The sequence below is a fragment of the Biomphalaria glabrata genome, chromosome 7, assembly GCF_947242115.1.
Source record: "Biomphalaria glabrata chromosome 7, xgBioGlab47.1, whole genome shotgun sequence".
Lineage (NCBI taxonomy): Eukaryota > Metazoa > Mollusca > Gastropoda > Planorbidae > Biomphalaria > Biomphalaria glabrata.
The window spans coordinates 23,316,441-23,337,798 of NC_074717.1; the positions used below are offsets into that span (position 1 = coordinate 23,316,441).

At 33.2% G+C, this 21,358-nt stretch overlaps 1 protein-coding gene across 7 annotated transcripts; it reads right to left on the reverse strand.

Moving 5' to 3' along the window:
* Window positions 1–1,270: 1,270 nt before the first annotated feature.
* On the reverse strand, window positions 1,271–20,053 carry LOC106062106 (malonate--CoA ligase ACSF3, mitochondrial-like). Of its 7 annotated transcripts, none has more exons than XM_056036050.1 (10): window positions 19,986–20,053; window positions 10,862–11,581; window positions 10,545–10,662; window positions 10,146–10,337; window positions 9,236–9,411; window positions 8,610–8,755; window positions 5,262–5,381; window positions 3,755–3,865; window positions 3,452–3,630; window positions 1,271–2,077 (listed from the first exon to the last, which is right to left on the reverse strand). In XM_056036050.1, the coding sequence occupies exons 2-10, from the start codon at window positions 11,563–11,565 to the stop codon at window positions 1,871–1,873; spliced, it is 1,953 nt and encodes a 650-aa protein (XP_055892025.1). In that variant the 5' UTR covers window positions 11,566–11,581; window positions 19,986–20,053; the 3' UTR covers window positions 1,271–1,870. The 7 variants fall into 7 exon arrangements, with proteins under 7 accessions (XP_055892025.1, XP_055892024.1, XP_055892026.1 ...); XM_056036049.1 differs by having other exon boundaries at window positions 19,943–20,025; XM_056036051.1 differs by lacking the exon at window positions 19,986–20,053 and adding an exon at window positions 19,698–19,735.
* Window positions 20,054–21,358: the final 1,305 nt, after the last annotated feature.

Below are 21,358 nucleotides of genomic sequence, written 5' to 3' on the forward strand. Positions count from 1 at the left end.
GGATTACTGCAAATGAAAACTTTTCAACTAGATCTAAAGCAGGCGGATTGTTAGTTGATATGCAGTCTTCATTTTCTCACCTACCTTTAACGGGATAGTTCAAGAAATAACCACCAGATAGGAAACAATATCATAATGATTAAATGTGGTAGGTAAATAAGAATTTTCGTCGCCATATCACTTATAGTATCCTCATATCGAAATCGATCTCTATAATGGTCATAGCGACATTTACAAAAAACGAATTTCATCTGGAGCTAAAGAGGCTTCAACGATTTGTCGCTGTTTTTTTTTTTTTCAGAAGCCTTTTAATTTCTGAAACAAGGACCTGTTTGAAATCTTAGAAAAAATAAAAATCTGCTACATGATTCAGTTCTAAATATTGTCTTTAATGACATATTTCAGGCAACTGTGCTAAGTGTGGCTAGATGCGAGGGAAGTTTTTTTCAGACTAAAGTTGATCAAGAATTAATTGCAATCTACGATGAAAAATGTGTGATTCACTAATTGGCCAATTGATGGAGGAAAAAAATAGATATGGATACAATTATTGATAATTTTGCGAGCATCATTTTTTTTAAAACTGATATTATTATTATTTTTTGCAAATTGGCAAAACTTTTCACAATTAGTTCGGAAAAAAAACGTCTTTTCAATGTTTTATTTTCTGACTTTGCTAGGCCACTGCAGCAAGGTTTAGGTTTTTATGCAATTCACAATAAAGACACCACTAAAGGAATCACTTCATAACCTCTTTATTCACACCTTTTATCACATTTTCTCTTTCACCTATCATCACAACTTCTCTTTCTTCACACCTTTTATCACATTTTCTCTTTCACCTATCATCACAACTTCTCTTTCTTCACACCTTTTATCACATTTTCTCTCTCACCTATCATCACAACTTGTCTTCCTTCACACCTTTTATCACATTTTCTCTTTCACCTATCATCACAACTTCTTTTTCTTCCCACCTTTCATCACATTTTCTCTTTCACCTATCATCACAACTTCTTTCACTTCATATTTCTTTTCACGACTTCAATTTCTTAATGGTGGCAAGTTTAAGCCTCAAGAAATTTAGGACTTTTGTGAAATAAATAAATCATTTTAAGACATAAGGTTACTAGAATTTAAAGGAAGACATTTTTTTTGTTATGTATTTTCTTTGTCAATTCTCAACAAATAAACAAATAATTCAACAAATAATGATTCCAGACAAATGTTTTGTTTGGTGTAATGCACTAATTGTAAGACAAATTTCCTAACAGGTAATAAAGATTATTATTATTATTATTAAAATAAAGTTTGACCATAGTACAATTCTGTAGTAAAATACAGTTCTGATTTACAAATTAAAAAAAAAAATAAAAAATTTCTGAATATTCAAGAGACATGTAAAATATTTTTCTTTTCTTTAAGGGTTTAAAACAAAAATAAAAAATATGAGAACATTACTTGATTTTTCTCTCTCAGGCTCTAATTGTCTAGTGTAAAAACATTTATTAACATTAAAATTAGTGTTGCTGTTTCTTGTTCAAATTTACTTGTACATTGATGTTTCTTTACATTTCATAGAGTAAGACACATTTTAATATATTTTTATTCTATAACACTAAGTATACAACAAATTCTTAAAAGCTGATACACAAAATTTAGGTTTAGAATGAAACAGGGCAGCGGAGCTCTGGGCATTAGCTGATGCAGCTAAAATTCAAGTTGAGGACTTAGGCAGTAAAAGTTATTTATAACAAATTACTAAATTAAACATAGCTTTATCACAGTTTAACATTTGAGGCAAAAAAATAATAAAATCCTATATCATTAACAATAAAAAATTATTGAATAAATATTGGCTCCTTCACTATTACCATTTTTTATTAGCAAGCTCTGGAAAGACTAGATTCACAAGTTCCTTTTTGTTGACTTTCCCTAAAGAATTTCTAGGTATAGACTCTATCCATTTCACAACACTTGGTAACTGATATGGTGGTAAGTAGGAGCTGACCCATTGTCTTACAGTGGGTAAATCCAGAGTCTTTCTTCCAGGCTTGGAAACCAATATGGCAGCCACCTATCAACAATTAAAAATGTTGAAACAAAATGTATATTCATCTACTTCAAGCCAAATGTTTTGTTTTTTTGACAATCAAATATACAAAATCATTAAATACTACTCATTTGCAAAAACTGATAATATCTAAAGTGGAAATTTATCTGTCCATTTCATTAAAAAAAGCTGACAGGATTCAACTGCTTTGTAAAATTAACCTTCAAGCCACAGGACCAATACTTGTAAAATTTTAATATTAATTTAATATTATTATTACAGTGGAATAGGGTTAATTCAAAGTGCAAGAGACATGAAGTAACTTTAATATAAATTTAAATTAAAAGAGTTTGAAATACACTTTGACTTCAACAATGGAAATAGCAGAAAAAAAGTAATTCATATTCAATGTTTATTCACATGTCTTCAATATCATTGACAAAGACTTTGATGGAATACTGTATTTCTCAGCAACAACTTTCAGTGGTGGTGTTTGTTTTGTCATCCTGCAGCAATGACAGTTTCAGTTCAATTATAAAAGAATTGCATTTCCTCTCTATAAATGTAAGACTTGTCAGCAGTGCATTCTTTGTCTTCTTGCGCACATGCATTCTTTGTCTTCTTGCGCACAAATTTAGTTTTGAACTTAGAAAATAGTAACATACCAAGTGATACAACAGCGCATAATGTCAGGTATGTGTGTGAGGGATGGCTGTCAGTCAGCCAGTCTTTCTACCTCACTAAGAACATCCACTCAAACTAGGCCAGTTGATGTAACATGATGTAACATAATATACACTCAACATGCTAGAAATCATTCCATCTTGAAGGATTGACTGGTGTTTTGTTATATTGATATTTGATATTTTGGGTTTTTGGCACATCTGCACAATTTAGGCCATGTTGTGCCCATAATCCCTCAAGGGTCATCCCCCCTGCATATCCCATGAGCTAAATTCTACATAGTCAAGTCACTAAAAACCAGGTCTATTCACAGTTAAGATAGTAATAATGAGTGGTAAAAAAGTGTACTAACATAGACTTTTTTTAATTATCAGGAACTGGGCAAAATTGACTTCAACTAATCCTTTTTTTTTCCATAGGGACAAAGAAATTTTTTAAAAAATGAAGAGACCTTGAATTAAGCCGACCTTTGATATAAGCCAGTTTGAATTATCTGGATTCCATTGAATTTCAAATTCAATCAAAACTAATAAACTAGTAACAAACTATCTGCATGATTATTTTGATGTAAAATTTTTATGCGTGTTCAGTAAGACAAGAAAACACAAATTTATGTATCAGGTCAGCACAATGAATCAACTGCGAAGCTGATGACCAATCAAAATTATTTACATCAAGTAATTTAGCATGCAAAAAAAAATTTTTTTAAAATACCTTCTGGCCCCATGTTAAATCTGGAAGCCCCACAACTGCACACTCAGCTACATCAGGATGGGCCAACAAGTGACGTTCGATTTCCAAGGCACTTATCTTGTAGCCTCCACTCTTGATGACATCCACAGAGGTTCGACCAACAATGTAGTAGACACCATTGAGATATTTAGCTGTATCACCTATAACCAAAATGCTACCTTTATATTCTAAACATTTTCATTTTTCAATACAGTATGGACATTTCGCAGTCTGAAAACTGTTTAATGGCTAAACTATACAAAGATAATGGTATCTGTTATCTACCAGTCTTGAACCATCCATCTTTGGTAAATGCTTCTGTAGTCGCCTCAGGATTTTTCCAGTATCCTAAGCACACTGAAGGTCCTCGCACATGCAAATCTCCAGGCTCATTCTCTGTAAGTACATATACAACAGATAATAACAAATATTAGGTTATTTCAAAGTGCATCCTGGCTAAACATCTGCAGTAAATGTGCCATGAACAGTCCCAAGCCCTAGTGTGAAGGATTAGTGAAAGAAAAGCAGCTCAAAACCAATCTTGCAACATTAATTTAAAAGAATATAAAAGAGGAGAAAAGGCTGTAATGCTCATTTCATGGTGAAAGTCATCAGTTGAATTCTCTTTTGGTTTTATTTAAACTGCTTCATAATTCCTTGAAAAACAGAATGAATCTATTAAACATTACTGTAGCACTTTTTTTTTTCATTGGTGTGATACAAGTCCGATGAAGAAAGTATATACATTTGTAAGATTGCATTAAGTTTGTTGATCTATGCTCTTTCAACATAACTTATTAAAACTAAAAAAAATAAACAATATAGCATATGGTGTGTAAATCAATCAATGCTGAAAAAACACAAATAATGAACCATAGGCATCAGGGCTTTAAAATAGACACAAGTATTGGAGGCAAAAAGCTGGCAAGTGTTTTTAATATCTAAAAGCTATTTTTCCAGATGAAGAAACCAAACCTAAACTACTAGTTAGAATTGCACAGTCCACATTAGCACTTGCAAAACTTTCTGGAAAGAAAAGGCATAGATAAGACACTAAAATCAGACTGATGCCCTTCCACATGATCCTAGCAAAGGAATTGAGATACTATAAAAGGATCCCAGGTATCACAAAGACTGTATCACAAATGAAGAGATTAGAAACAGGATCACAATGGCTATAGGGCTCCAGTCCTCAGGGCTTGCAAAGACCTAGCTTCAGGGAACAGTACTGGATAAAAGAAGAAGAGGCAGGCAGTGAAAGTGATGGGAAGACAACATAAAAGAATGCCATTGAAAGAGATTCTATCAAAGGCAAAAGAAAGAAAGGAATGGAGAAAGACAGTTGACATGTGTGGTGCACCAATGGTTCATCAGACTAATATAGGTGATGGTGGAAATAAAACACTTAAAGATTTTTTAAATATTAAATTTTTGTGTACATTGAAATCTCATTGTTTGAGAAAAATGATGAGAGAAAAAAAAAGTCAAAACAAAAGACTTTATTTAAACAGACACTTGATAGTATTCATTAAGACGATGATAAAAAAAAGTGTAGATTTTTATAGACACCAGCAGAAAGAAAAGTAATGTACAATAAGGAGTCAGCCAAATTAGGATGTATAAAAGTATATTCATTATTTTACACTATAATCCAACTGCTTTGGGAAATGTAGCTCTAAAAATTTTTTTCTTCAACATATATTTAAAATTAAAATTTCAGTTGATTTCCTTGAATTATCAATAATTTTATTTTAAATATAGTATCTTTTGCTCAATGCATTGTTTAAATCACCTTGATGTACAATAGAATGCTGGGAGTTTCCTTGTACAATGATGTCATAGCCAGTTGATGAATACACGTTGGGTTTTACAATGCGCACTTCTACATTAGGCAAAGGTGTACCAACAGAGCCTGTGTACAAAAAAAGCAAAAATTCTGTATTAAAATAAAATTTAAAAAAAAAAAAAAAAAAAAAAAAAAAAAAAAAAAAAAAAAACTGAAAGCTGATAATGTTTGATTCAATATATTTATAAGGGTTAAAATAATAATTACATAATTACAAATACGGCACAGTTCGCACAGACTGGGGTTCTACTTCTTCTTCTTCTAGCCAGCTTTATTGCTGCTGAGCTGTGAGCTCTTTTGCAGACTGTGCCAAGGAAAAAAAGTGTGCTGTTTTCTTCAGTTGTTCAGCACTGCCGTACAGGGTGTTGGTTATGTTGGGCTGTAGTGGAAGTAGGGTCTGCCTAAGGTGGATTTGGGAGGGGCATTCAAAGAGGATATGGTTTACGGTTTCAAAGGGGTGGGCGCAGTGTCTGCAAAGGGGGAATTGTGTGGAGTTTATTTTGTTCAGGTGGTAATTTAATAGTGGTGTGTGTCCTGTTCTTAGTTGGAAAATTGTAGATTGTTCTTTGCGGGGGAGGAAGTTAATACTGTCCAGTTTGTTAGGCATAGTCATTTCTTTGTACATGGCTTTGCCTGTGTTTCCTGATGCCCATTCGTTGAGCCACTCCTCTTTGTGATTGTTGACTAACATTGACCTTAGGGTGAGTTAGTTAAAAGGTCTCTCTGGTTGTTCCATAGATGAACCTTCCTTTGATAGCTTATCTGCCTTTTCATTTCCCACGATGCCAATGTGTCCGGGAATCCAATGTAGTGTGATATTGATATTTAAGACTGGGGTGCAAATCACAACATTCTGAAAAAGACATATCCCAGTTACATAAGACCTGTTCTAGAATATGGTGCCACAGCGTGGGGCTCAGCAGCCAAAACCAACCAAAGGAAAATAGACAAGGTTCATGGTATTGGTCTAAAGATAATGACAGGAGCAATCAAAACAACAAAGAAAAGAAAGAAGAGAAATAAAATCTTTTCACAATTCACTTAATTCGAAACCTTGGAGAGGCACCCACTCAAAACTAAAATCCACAAAACTGGCAATAAAAATCATCTCAAAAGGACTAATTTCATACAGGAATCTCTAAACCTAAAAAAGAAACACCAACTTGAAAAAAAACCTCTGGAATCCACGAAACACAATGAATCTCCACCCTGTGACCAAAGCTCTCTTCCTACTATAAGAGGCTGTATTGAAAATATAACCAAAAAGTCTGACTACATTCCAACAGAGCTCAAGGACATAGTGGCATATGTGGCATGAGTAGGTTTGGCCAGTTGAAGATAGGCCTGCTTCTTCTCTCAGCTTTTTGTTGGTTCGGTGCTCTTTCACCCTGGCCACTCTTCTTGCTTCAAATCTCAAGACTCCGAGCTTCACGCCATGAGGAGCGATCGAGAGCTAGTGCTTCCCAGACATGAATGTCAATTTCGCACTCCTTGAAAGAGCTCTCGAGAGTGTCTTTATAGTGCTTATATTGACCTCCCAGGGAACGCTTTCCTGCACACAACTCCCCATACAGAAGTCGTTTGGGAAGGCAATCGTCTGGCATGCAGACTACATGTCCAGCCCATCGAAGATGGTAATGTCGCATTGTTCATGTTGGACAGCTTTAAGATTTCTTTGTCTGGTATGTGGTCGGACCAACGTACCTTATGGATACTCCTTAGACAGCGTAGGTGGAAGAAGTTTAGCTTTTTAATGTGGTGGGAATATAAGGTCCAGGACTCTGATGCATATAAATATAAGAGTGACGGGAGAGCTACGGCACTGTAGACTTTCAGTTTTGTGGATATGCTAAGTCCTCTTCATTGCCACACTTCTCCTTGAAGTCTGCTAAAAGCAGCACTGGCATGTGCAACACAGAAGTCTAGCAGCTACCAAGCTAGTAAATCATCCAAGTACCCTGTAAAAACAATCCTTCAAAGCTTGGAAAACTCTTGATTTCTCCTATATGAAAAGACTCAGGACAACACTTATAAAGCTCAACAACAACAGCAAAAAAACTTATTTTGGATACCAGCACATATTGAACTAGATGGAAATGAGAAGGCTGAAACACTTGCCAAGTGTGGGAGAACAAACACAAACATTGCAATATATCCAGAAGTAATGAAAAAACTAATAGTGAATAGAATAAATGAGAAATGGACAAGCTCTTATCCAAATCACAAGAAAGATGACGCCTATTATAAGCTATTCCGACAAGATCAACATCTAATCTATTGCCTTGAAAACCGGACACAACAGAATGAGACTATATGTTCCGGAAGCTCAAAATTGGAACTATTGAAATCTGCCCATGTGGAGTGTCACCAGAGAATGCTGATCTTGTCCTTCAAAACTGCATTCTTTATCAAGAGAACAGAACAAGACACTGGCCCCAAAACAAAAAACTATGTGGAGAGCTCTCTGATTTGGAAACCACTGCGCAGTTCATCTCATATACTGGTCTAGATATCTGAACACTGCAACATAATAATTAGAACAAGGAAGAAGAAGACAGATACGAAATGTTTCTGACCTAACAATGAAATGCATGAGTGCATGAGTAGTTTTTTCTTAAAATTAATTTTTGTTTCTCTACATGATCTTCTTTAAGATCTATACGCTTAACTCAGTAATACTCCAACCTCACCAACCAATCATATACAGTAGGTGTATTTAGTGTCTTTCCTAAACTAAAAGAGGACAGAGATTTTTATCTAATGGACAGAGCGCAGGTATGACAACAATGTTCAAATGAGCATAATGATATCTGGTGTCAATACATTCAGCTTGCAATTGTACATTGTGTTTATCTTTGAGTGTCTAGGGGTCCATGGATGATCCAATAAACAGTAGGAGAAGAAAAAGAGAAGAGAACATGAATTATACAGAAAAAGGAAATAATTGCCAAATATGAAGATGGAGGTGTACTTTGGACATAAGATTTAGGGTATACACAAGTTTTAGAATATACATATTTACACTATATATTACATAATTTATGATTCTTTTTTTCTCATTTATATATGTATAATGTATAAAATTCTTTGTTAAGGAAAAAAATTGGTTTTCCTATTCATTTCTAGCATTTCCAAGAAAACAATACAAATAATGTTAAAAACAGGGTTAAAACCTACGGTATGTCATTAAATCAGCATCTGATTCTTTAGACAAACATCATCATTTCCACTTGATCTATATAGGACATACAGCAAAGAGTAGGCACAAACAAAAAACAATGAATAAAGTTGTACCTGGGATCCTTGGTCCACTAAGAGGGCAAGAGAGCGCCATGCATACTTCAGACATTCCATACCTCTCTAATAAGCGATGTCCAGTTACTTTTTCCCACTTGTCACTGATAGGCTGAGGCAAAGATGATGACCCACTAACCATAAGCCTAGAAAAAAAATGTGCCATTAAGCAGAAAGCCCAAATTTCACTAAGACTGTATATGTCCAACAAAAAAAAAAAAAAAAAAGCATTTCTGGACTTAAAAAAAAAACTATTTTAATCAAAACAGTGGAACTTTCATAAAGTAATTGTTGAAAAAAAAAAACTTAATGCATCAAAAATAAGTTTAAAAAAAATAAGTACCACATTCAGTTTAAAAGGGTGTCATCTGGCCAGCACAATGACCAACTGCCTTTAATTTTCATTACTGATTTACTAATATCAGGTACCCATCAGAGTTGGGTGAACTCAGGGGGGTCCTAAAAATCCCAGTCTTCACCAAGATTTTGAACCTAAGACCCCTCTGGTTCAGAAGCCAAGTGTTTTACCACTCAGCCACCACATTAAACATAAACAATTCAAAATAATAGTATTTTTTAACTAAAAGTAATACAACATTGAAATATGCAACAAATGAGAGACTGACCTGATCTTATTGGACAAGGTGGTCAAAATAAAATCAGAATTAATGCTGACTCTTGGTTTGACAAGGTGATTTTCATAATACTCTAAAAGTTTGGCATATATTGTAGGAACTGCCATAAATAGATTTATATGTTTGTCTACATGTGGTATACTAGGTGACGTCAGCATATGCCAGACCTGTAAAAGCATGTCATCGATTTAAAGCATTTTTAAAAGTTTGATCAACTTTGTGTATCTCAATCCTTTTGCATTTGAGAATTTCTTTCAATTTCTTTAGTCTGCTCTACTGAACACCACTTTTTTGTTTAAATTTCAAAAATGAGAAACACTGCATTAGGCTTAAGACAATAATGTTCGTTTGTGTACACATACATATATATATATATTTTAGAAAAAAAATTATATGAATAGTAAAAAGAAAAAAATTTCTGTGTTTGAAGCCAATTAAAATTTTACCAGTTCAAAGTTTCTTCTTTGATCTGAAAAGAATGTTGTCCAATGCCTTTGGAGACAATAAGTATTTACTCAGTGATGAAGGTTGGAATAAATGAATTCTTAAGTTCAGCCAGATCCAAAGGAGTGCTTATACGGCTTTTAATGACTGTGCCACATTCCAAGGTGGGTGAAGCCATATTCCATTTGCCTTAGATACCCATCCCCTAATTTAGGTATTGAAGGAATCTTAACTCTTTCTCTTCTAACTGACAATACCAACATTGATTCCACCAGAATGTGGTAAATAATTACGGAGAGAAAGAGTTAATTAGAAATGTGTAAACGTGTGGGTAAAAAAAAAAGCTACCAAAAAAAAGTCACTACTTTTCATTCACTGGTTTTTACATATCAATAAAGTAAGTTAACACTGACATTAAATGATAATGGCATTCTGAAAATTAATTATTAGAACTTACTCTCCCTGCATCAAACTTTGGCTCTATGACACATGTAGCACCACAAGCTAATGGGGTGAGCAAAACATTGGCTATCCCATGAAGATGATACAGAGGTAATATATGGAGAATTGTATCTTTAGATGTCCACCCCCAGCTTTTAATCAAACCAGACACACAAGCTGATAGATTTCCATGAGTTAAAATAACACCCTAAAAAAATGAAAAGATATTTTTAAGTATAACTTATTAAACCAATTTAAATATAACTGACTAAACCTATTTTAAAAAGTTACTACTTTTTAAAAAAGTTAAAATTCAAAAAGTTACTACTTTTTAAAAAAGGTAAATTCAAAAAGTTACTACTTCTTTTTAAAATGAAATTGTACATGTCAAAATTAAAAGACAAAAGAAAATAACCTTTGGGCGTCCAGTGGTCCCACTAGTATAGATAATTAAGGCAGGTTTCTTCATAACAAGCTCTTCTGAACGATCAAACCATCTTTGCTTTCTTGTTTCATACATTCTTTTTACTTTTCTAAAAACAAAATAAAATTATAATTCAATTTATGTATAATCTGTTTATTGTTTTATATTAAAAAGAATTTACTTGTCAATTTTTTTTTATAGGGCCTAGATCATTAGCAACAAAGCATTTAAAAAATAACACATGTAAATACTAGCTTTTTCAGAACTAACATGGCAGTATAAAATTTTTTAAAATAATAAAAAATTACTTTGGGTTTGAAGCCTGATCAGGTTGAAACCATCTATTTTTCTCATAATCCCTGGTAAGGTTTTTTCTTGACAAGACAAGAAATTTTATCCCTAATTGATTTGCAAGAGGTGAAATCTTTTCAGCAAAAGTGTCCGATACAAGAAGTAGAGAGCATTCAGAGTTCTTGAGGAAATACTCCCATTCTGAAACTGGGTGAGAAAAACACAGCGGTACTGCAATGCCATTGCAGATCCATGAAGCATACAGTCCAATGACATAAGTGGCATTGTTATCTGTCAGCAGCCCTATTCTCTCCCCATTTATTTTCATGTCCTTAGCACCATAAGTTTCTACAATGTTGACAGCCAAACACATACTGTGATGTAAGATGTCTGCATAGGAGAGAGAGCCTTCTGTATCAACAACTGCAGTGTTGCTCAAATGTTTTTCTGCTTTTAAAAAAATTGGCAGACTGGTATCATCTTGAATTCGAGTAGAAGACCAACGCTGAATGAGATATGGTTGAAATAATACAGAACATTTGCTATTGCTTTTGACATTGCACTCTTGTATCGATATTCCAGCTTGATAAGGCAATGTGTATCGAATGCTTGAAAAGTTCCTAACATTCTGACATACATATTTCCTCTTACAATGTTTGGAAAGGCTGAACAAAGTTTCATAAAAAAATGTTACTCTTGATAAATTGGAAGATGTTGCCATTGGTAAAAATCTTTATCTAAAATAAAATAAATAAATACAAATATTACATTTTATAATCATATAAATCTTGATTATGTATCATATAACACATTTTCAAATAAAATGTTGTCTACAAATTGTAGGGCTTAATATCAGTTGTATTTGTCTTAAGATCTATTTTTAATAATTATAGCAAGGCATTGTTCTCAGGTCTGAAGAGTGAAGCCAATGTAAACTAAGAGAAAGTAAGCTATGAGGCTTAGATTGAACAGTTCAATAATTATTGTGCTTCAATGTAGTGAGGGCCTATATATTTGACACATAAAAAGAGCTATTCAAACCTGAAAGATAAAATGATTCTTAAATAGAAAACCCTTTTGAATAGATGTAAAACTTTGCAATTTTGATTTATAAATGCCCTTACAAAATATATACAATATACTTTTACTGTTCCTAAAGTCTGTTACACCAAAAAAAACAACAACAACTGCTAATCAGCTCCCTTCAGTCCCTCTGTTTCCATCTATCCCTATCCCCCCAACTAGTATAAGGCCTGTCCTCCCCCCATCTAGTATAAGGCCTGTCCTCCCCCCATCTAGTATAAGGCCTGTCCTCCCCCAATCTAGTATAAGACCTGTCCTTTCTTGATGTTGACTTCCCATCGGTTCATTTGCCTGCCCGTATTCCTTAAGTGTGGAACTTATTTTTGCAGGAAGGTCTTTAAGGTCTTCATGAAGCATAATCAACTTTCCAAATCTAGGGTTAGAAGGTTCTCATGAAGCATAATCAACTTTCCAAATCTAGGGTTAGAAGGTTCTCATGAAGCATAATCAACTTTTCAAATCTAGGGTTAGAAGGTTCTCATGAAGCAAAACCAACTTTCCAAGTCTGTTGCAAAATTTATCATTTGTGATATAGTCTCTGAAAGTCATGCCTTATTAGATCCTTTAGCATCTCATCGCCAAAGATTTAAACTTTCTTCCCAACGATGATGTTTGTCCACAAATATCTAAAAATGTAGTCAATTAGTACATTCACTTGATCTTTGTGTTGAGTGTTATATTGTTGTCATTCAAAATGGACTTCATCTACCCAAATGCTTTTGTGATCAATTTAGCAAAACGTTCAGATACAGATCATCTTTCATTAGAAATTAGAACTTAAAGAATTATAAGCTTTTGATCTCACAGTGAAGATCTCTTCAGCAATGATTAGCATGCCACTCCCAGATGATCTTTGAATAAAAAATCTATTTTGGGTATTGGAGTGCTGCCAAGGGTCCAATGAACTCTTTGAGGATTTCTCTCATGCTAGTTTTGGAAACTTTTCACCCCTAGTCATGCCTAATGGTTCCTCAATGTACATTACTGCCTGGGTGACACCATTATGTGCACCAAGCTAGAACCGCTATTTAAAACAGCATTAGATGTACTTGTACAGTTCATCTAGAACTAGGTGTAGAAAATATTAGTCTAAAAATAAAATCTCGATCTACCAACATAAAGACTACACTTCTACAGTTCCAGTATGATATTAGGACTTTAATAATGATCTGACATGTTAGTAAGCAGCTTGAAATTAGATTTCTCAGAATTCATCTGTATTATTATTGTTAGTGGTTAGAGAATTAGATTTCTATCTCTAGAAATTCTAGATCAGTAGTATAGTATAAGTATATTACGTAAAACTACACTAACTACATGGGAGGTACAAGGTGTTCGACTTCCAAATTGAGGGGTGTCCCAGGTTCAAATCCTGGTGAAGATTTGGATTTTAGGGCGCCTCTGAGTCCACCCAGTTCTAATGGGTACTGACATTAGTTGGGGAAAAGTAAAGGCAGCTGGTCCTTATGCTGGCCATATGACACCATTGTTAACCCTGAGTCACAGAAACAGATAACTTTACATCATCTTACCTATAGATCACAAGGTCTGAAAGGGAACATTACTTTATTTACACTAACTGCACTAGATTTATTATATATAGATCTATAATATATCCATCCATCCCAGTGATGGATGGTACCATGCATCATATCTCCATATGAATACACCTGTGTATTATGCCTTAGGCAACAAAGATGCATCATGGCATTGTGTACTGTGTGGGTTACCTCAGTTTACATCAGGACTGTTTGATTCCTTTGATGCAGACACTTCTAACCCATACAACATCCTAAACACCATCCCAAACCAAACTCACCAACCACTAGCCAGATCCACTCCTGTTAACCTAAATCTACTAAAATTAATACAACAGCCTCACTAAACAAACCTACTAAAGAAGTAATACCAAAATACCTTAAAACCTTAGTAATAAATTTTCAAAGCATTAGGAACAAAACAGCAGACTTAGACATTTTATTAGAATGTGAGAAACCAGACATAATTGCAGGAACAGAAACCTGGCTACATTCTGAAATTTATAATGCAGAAATTTTCAATAGTAATTATGAAATTTTTAGAAAAGATAGGGCTGATAATCATGGAGGAGTTCTTTTAGCAATAAAAAACACTCTTATAGCAGAAGAAATTACCTTACCTAACTCAAAAAATATAGAATCAACATTTTGTAAAATTAATACCACCTCAACATCCCTAATAATAGGCAGCATTTACAAACCACCAAATTCTAGTTTAGAATACATGCAGGAACTATGTAATCAGATTACTACACTTAAAGAGACAAATAAAAATGCAGTTTTTTGGATTATGGGTGATTTCAACCTACCTGATATAAATTGGAAAACACTAACCATAGCTAAACACCAAAACCTTAAGGACATAAATGAGCTTTTCATAGAAACTTTACACAACCAAAGTTTAGATCAAATCATTAAAAAGCCAACTAGATTAAACAACACATTAGATCTCTTTTTAACCAACAGACCTGGATTAGTTGTTGATTATGATATTATCCCTGGTCTATCAGACCATGAGATCATAAAAATACACAGTCAGATAAAAGCAGTAGCCAATACAAAACCCAAAAGAAAAATCTTACTCTGGAATAAATGTAACCTAACACAACTACACCAAGCTGTATTAAACTTTCAACAAACATTCTTATTAGAAAAAGACATTAACCAACCAGTCAATGACCTCTGGAATTTCATTAAAAACCATCTTAAAAGCATTATAGAAAATCATATACCAACTAAATACACATCAAACAAATAAATAAATGCTGGTTTAATAATAGACTAAAGAAGCTTTGTAAACAGAAGGAAAACTTATATAGAAAATTTAAAGAAACTAATGCAGAAAGAGTTTACAAAAAGTATATAGAAAATTAAACACTTAACCCAAAAAGTAAGCAGACAGCTGCAGAGTGAATACATAAAACAATGTAATATCTAAAAATAACAACAAAAACCTATGGTCATACATTAAGTCTAAGAAAATGGAAACAACAGGCACAGCGCCATTAAAAGATGAATTATAATACATAATGATAATGAAACTAAAGCAAATATCCTAAACAAATACTTTGCATCAGCATTCTCAGCCCCAGGAGACAAAGACATATTACTGAATTTGAACCAAGTAGACAACATAGAAGATATAGTAGTACAAGAAAATGGAATTCAAAAACTATTAGCCAACACCAAACCAAATAAAGCGTCAGGACCTGATGGTAATCCAGCTAGATTACTCAAAGAACTAAGCAATGAGCTAGCCCCAGTGTTCAAAATACTCTTTCAGGCTTCACTTAACCAGGGCAGAGTACCAAAGGACTGGAAAGAAGCTAATGTCACCCCCCTATTTAAAAAAGGAGAAAAATATATAGAACAATAAAAACAACACAAGACACAGATATTTTACAAAGAGAATTAGATGAATTACAGAAATGGGAATCAAATTGGAGCATGTCTTTCCACCCAGAAAAATGTCAGTTGTTAAGAGTAACAAAAAAACTAAAACAAATTAATTCCACTTATCTTATTCATGGCAAACCAGTAACACAGACTAAAAATGCAAAATACCTAGGTGTTATAATAAATGAAAAACTGTCATGGAATCCACATATTGATGAAACTACAAAAAAATCAAACAAAGCATTAGGATTTATTAAAAGAAATTTCTATAAATCAAATAAGAACATAAAACTAAAATGTTATTTAACCTTGGTTAGGCCAATAATAGAATATGCATCCTCCGTTTGGGACCCCTCAACTCAAGAAAACATTAAGAAACTGGAACAGACACAAAATAGAGCAGTGAGATTCATAACAAACGAATATTCACACTTGACTAGAGTAACACCTTTAGTAAAATCACTAAATTTAAAAAGCCTTAAGGACAGAAGGCTCAAAAGTAAAGTAGCAATCATACATAAAACACTGAACCATAATCTTCAAATACAAAAACAAAATTTAATAAAATACTCTGAAAGACACAAAGATAAAGGCACATTCCTCGTCCCATATGCTAGGACAAATTTGTACAAATACTCCTTCTTCCCTAGTGCTATTAGAGCATGGAATGGGTTGCCTGAGCTAGCCAGGAAAACCAGTGACTTGGCAGAATTTAAGTCATTGGTTAATATGCATGACGTGTAGGACGTAATCATCTTCTTTTTTGAAGTAACGTCTGTATTATATAAGATAAGATAAGTGGCACTACAGCTCATGGAGGGCCTTGTTTTGCTCTAGCATATCTTTCAATTCTGATCTATCTTGGGCTTTACTTCTCCATGGTTAGCTATTGTAGATCTACCTCTACATCAGGGGGTTCTCAACCTGTGGGTCGCAACCCCTTTGGGGGTCGATTGACCATTTGCAAGGGGTCGCCTAAGACCATCGAAAATATGGATTGTTATTGTCTACCCTACAATTCTGTATTTGTGTATGGGGGGGGGGGGTCGCGGCAGAATGGGGGATTGTAAAAAGGGGTCGCCGAGCTTAAAAGGTTGAGAACCGCTGCTCTACATCATCAAGCCACCATGCTTGTGGTCTGCCTTTGGGACGCCTGCCTTTTGGTTTTTGCCAGTGAACAATCTTTGGTCCTCTGTTCTCTGACATTCTTTCGAGGAGACCTATCCACCATAATCTATTCCTTTTTATTTCAGTTACTTTGGAGGGGTCTTCTTATAGCTGTTAAATTTCATGGTTGGTGTGAGTCCTCCATTTGGTTTTTCTCATAAAAGGCACCATAAATTTTTCTGAGGATTTTCTTTCCCAAGGTATTTAGCAGATTTTCTGTTGTTTTGCCAGCGTCCAGGTTTCACATGCATACATAACAACTGGTCTTTAGATCGTTTTGAAGATAGTGTTCTTTATTTTCTTAAATAAATTTGCTTTTATGAAAGTGTTGTATATTATAGAAAGCTCTGTTACCTGCAGTAGTCATTCCTTTACTTATGTCATTTTTTGAATGTATCATGCTTCCTAAATATTTAAATGTTTCTACATTTTCAAACTTAGGTTGGACATCACCGCTATAGCTCTAGAGCAGGGGTGGGCAAATTATGGCCTGCACATGCGGCCCGCCGGAGCGCTTTATGCGGCCCGCGGACACATAAGAAAATCAGGTGTACCACAGTATATACATATAAAAATGAAATATATTTAAAAAATAATTCTAAATATCTATATAAATGATTGAAACTGTGTCATTATAAAAAGTTTCAAGTAAACGAAGATTATTCTTATTGGCTTTACTTCAATACACTCAGTCAAGACGAAGACTAAGACTGCTTTATTGATCCATATGGAAATTTGTTGTGATTACAAGGACTCTTTTCTTATATAAAGACAACACAATCAAAGACACAATTTCAGGCCAATATTTATTCAATGCTATGCAGAACTGTGTTGAATGTTGGGTATGCTTGGAATAAGATGGCAAGTGTAACAACTGATGGAGTTCGATCTTTGACCTTAAAAAAAATTGATTTGTTTTTTTTAAAGAATATCCCAACCATAAACTCTAAACAAGAAAGTTTGCACAAAGCTGCATAAAATATTATCTTGACCCATATCCAACAATAATCAAAGCTAGGGGTTTTAACCATAGGCAGCTTCGAAAGTACTTTAAAGATTTAGAAACAAAATATTCTGATGTATCCGCTGGCTTAGCATTGGCAAGGTACTGAGAAGAATATAAAATCTCAAGAAATAAATTTTATGTTCCTTGAAGGACATTGACTGTGACTTTGTTACTAATATCTCTAATGAAGAGTGGAGGACTAGATTTCATGTTTTTTAAGAGTTGTTTGCATATGAAATGTAAGTGCATGTTAAATCTTTTCAACATGGCTTTCCAGTTTCTCCAGCCAAGCAAGTACAAACAGTCTATGTTATTTTCCTTTGCTGAAAGGTGAAACTATTTGTAGTAAAATGGTTAATAGTACAAGACTTATTTAGATTCCCTAAGTGTGGCATTTATAAAAGCAAATTTAAAGATGTTAAGAACCAGTTTTCAATACCACCAGCTCACCATTTGGCGCAGAAGCTGATTCAGCTCCAGAGAACATAGCTCCATGCACATTATGACATGAAAGAGAAGTTCCAGTCAATACTTTTGCTGTAATTTGACAGCAGTCACAAGGATAACAACTAGTAAGCTAGTTTCACAGTTCTGGAACATTACGCACGAGTGTAAACAGTAAACTTAACATTGGTTTTAGAAATTGTTAACTCTTGTTGTAATTACTCAATTGGGAGTGTGAAAAATTAAAAGTGAATGTATAATACAGTATAAATATGAATTAAAAGACATTTTAGAGTTAGCTAGTGTATTTTTCAAGTTGTAAGTACATATACATGTATATATACTTAAATACATATATTCAGCCCCCGATTCCCAAAATTGTTTAAATGCGGCCCTCGATACAAAAAGGTTGCCCACCCCTGCTCTAGAGTATAGATTAGTGATTAGATTATTAGATCTAGATCTACTAACTAGTCTTGAATTAAAGTCCAACATAATTCGGCCTGGGATCCATTTTAATTTTGACCCTGATGTCGCCGGCCACATCAACGAAAAGGTACTGAAATGAAATTAACCCTTTACTAAACTATTAGATTAGAAATGTACATTAATGAATCAATGAATGGGATATTGGAAGTTTAAATATTTTATTTTTAGGTGTAGGAAAACGGCTTCATTTCTCTACTTATCTCGACTCTTTGGAATTGAAGACATTGCCATTATTATCATTATAATATTAATCTCTCTACTGACTCTACTCTAGACTAGATATAGTAATAGTCATAAAGATCTAGTGTGACAGTGAGTGTCTATACTATAGATAGACAGAATAGATTTGAATGATTAGAATTGATTAGATCTAGATTCTATATCTAGACTCTAAGATCTATATTCTAGATATCTAATTTAGATCAATTACTACTATATTACTAGATCTAGATGTAATTACTTAAATTATTAATATCTATTAATTATTAATCTATTATTAATCTATGACAATCTATGAAATCTATGTAACTCACTAATATTATTATTATTATATTATATATTATTTTAATATATAGATTCTATAATTATTATTATATCTAATCAATTCTAATCCATAAAAACCACCTAGAATCTAGGCTAGATCTATTAATTAAATCTATAGATTAGATTGATTAGATTATTCTTAATTCTAGAATAGACTAGAATACTTAGATTACTAGTAATACTAGATCTAGAATACTAGAATAATCTAATCTAGTCAATCTAGATTTCTAGTTTCTAGATCTAGAATAGATCTATAATCTACTATCTACTAAATAACTATAATCTAGTAGATCTAGACTCTAGTAACTAGTAATGATCTACTAGAGCTAGACTTACTTAGACATATGACAGAATTGAATTATTATTAGATTTAGAGTCTCGATTCATAGTCATACTCATTCATAGATGACCTACGACCTAGCCGCTAGTCAGTATTCTTCTATCTAGATCTAGATTTAGCTGCTAGAATAGAATAATCTAGAATCTAGATTCTAGATAGACTGATAGACTCTATATTAGTCTATATAATACTAGACTCTATATATAGTTTATATTATAGATTCTAGATAGATCTCAAGTCTAGATCTTGATTCTGTAAATCTAGAAATCTAGATAAGAGAACATGCTTTCTAAACTAAAAGAAAATGATTATAAATCAATTAAATGCATTATAATTAGGATTATAACCCAAACTAAATAGAATTTAAATATCAAAGTCAAAGGTCAAGTGCCTTATCTATGGCTATGGACTTTTGGCATTATAATTATATTAATTATATTTTATATAATAATATGGTCATAAATGAATATCATATTATATATAGATCTATATATAATATAATATTAAATATATATCATAGTCATATGGTGGGTTGCATAAGTATAAATTATATTTATATTATTATTATTATATTTATAGATCTACGACCTACCCTACGAAATTATTATTATATAATTATACTACACATGTATTACCCGCGTATCACTGTCGATATAGATCTAGATCTAGTCCCCACTGAGAGTGTTTTGTAAACAATTAAACGAAATAATAATGTTATAAGTAAAGCGAATGCGGAATGCGTGAATGTAAAAATAGTATGAATGGAGCTATCAAAATAGGTAGATAGATCTAATCGACTTCAATCCATTTTTTCAAATAAAAACATTTGTTTGTAGGCCTACATATATTTAATTAAAATTTGAGATCTGAAATGAATAGACTTAATTTTTGTATGTTCATGTGTTAAAGTATAAAGTAGATCTTGAGTTAGACATAATCTAGATCTAGACTCTAGACCAGGGGTCGGCAACCTTTTGAGTCGGAAGAGCCAAAAGTTACAATTTACACAATGTCAAAGTTTTTAAAGAGCCACAAAGTTTTTGTCTTGCCAGCTATAAATAGTACTCAGACAATTAGTTGGTTTTTTTTTAATGAAAAAAAAAACGAATCTATTTATTCATATATAAGTAGTGTTTTTCACAACAAATTAGATTATATCTATTCTGAGTTATCTACAGTACATTTTCCTGCTGTTAAAAAGTTTTATTTCAAAAACCTAATGTGCTATTCTTACTGTCGTAGACCCTCCCGCGACGTTCGGCGCATTTGCCGTCAAGCTGTTTCCACAAAAATCTGTCACTGGTAATGTCTGAAGCCTCTTCCCACCTGCTCTGAGGACCTCCATGTAAGTCTGGTGAAAGAAGGTTCTCGCGCCTCAAACTAATGAAGAGTTACTTGAAGTCAACAATTCTCAAAGATAGATTGAAACATTTAGTAATTCTTACTATTGAGCGTGATCTATGTAGGAAACAGAATTATTATGATATACTCTATGACTTTGCTATACGCAAGGCTCGTAAAGTAATTCTGTACGTAGTAAAGAATGAATAAAATACATAGACGAATTTATTTTCTAATACAAACTCTTAAATCTCACAAATTATCCGCTTCCCCATCCCAAACTTGGCCCAACGAAATCCGTTTCGCATAGGGCCCCACAATGGTTAAGTCCAGCCCTGCTATTTAGTGTTTGTAAAATGTTTGTTTGTAAAATGTTTTGCATGTTTCGGATATATCATTATATTATATATATAGATATAAATCTCCTTTCATTAAATATCGGATGTGACAGCGTATAATAAATTATTGTAAATATTGTAATAATTTTCATCATTAATGACTTCATACTAAGCATAAGTTTGCCATTATTTACAATAGTATAACAACTGATTTAGATCTAGATTTATTTTTTAATTAAATAATTTTTTTTTGTAATAAGGACCTTAAGTGTAGTATTTTTGGATCTATGTTATTAAAAATAAACAAAAAGAAACTTACTTTTTCTTTT

Bases quoted from the DNA above. Each gene is read 5' to 3' on its own strand.
- LOC106062106 (XM_056036050.1), bottom strand. From the start codon at position 11,565: ATGGCAACATCTTCCAATTTATCAAGAGTAACATTTTTTTATGAAACT. The intron at 10,663-10,861 runs GTAATTTTTTAT...TTTTGTTTTTAG, and splicing joins GATCAGGCTTCAAACCCAAA to AAAAGTAAAAAGAATGTATG. The intron at 9,412-10,145 runs GTAAGTTCTAAT...ATGCTTTTACAG, and splicing joins CAAAGTTTGATGCAGGGAGA to GTCTGGCATATGCTGACGTC.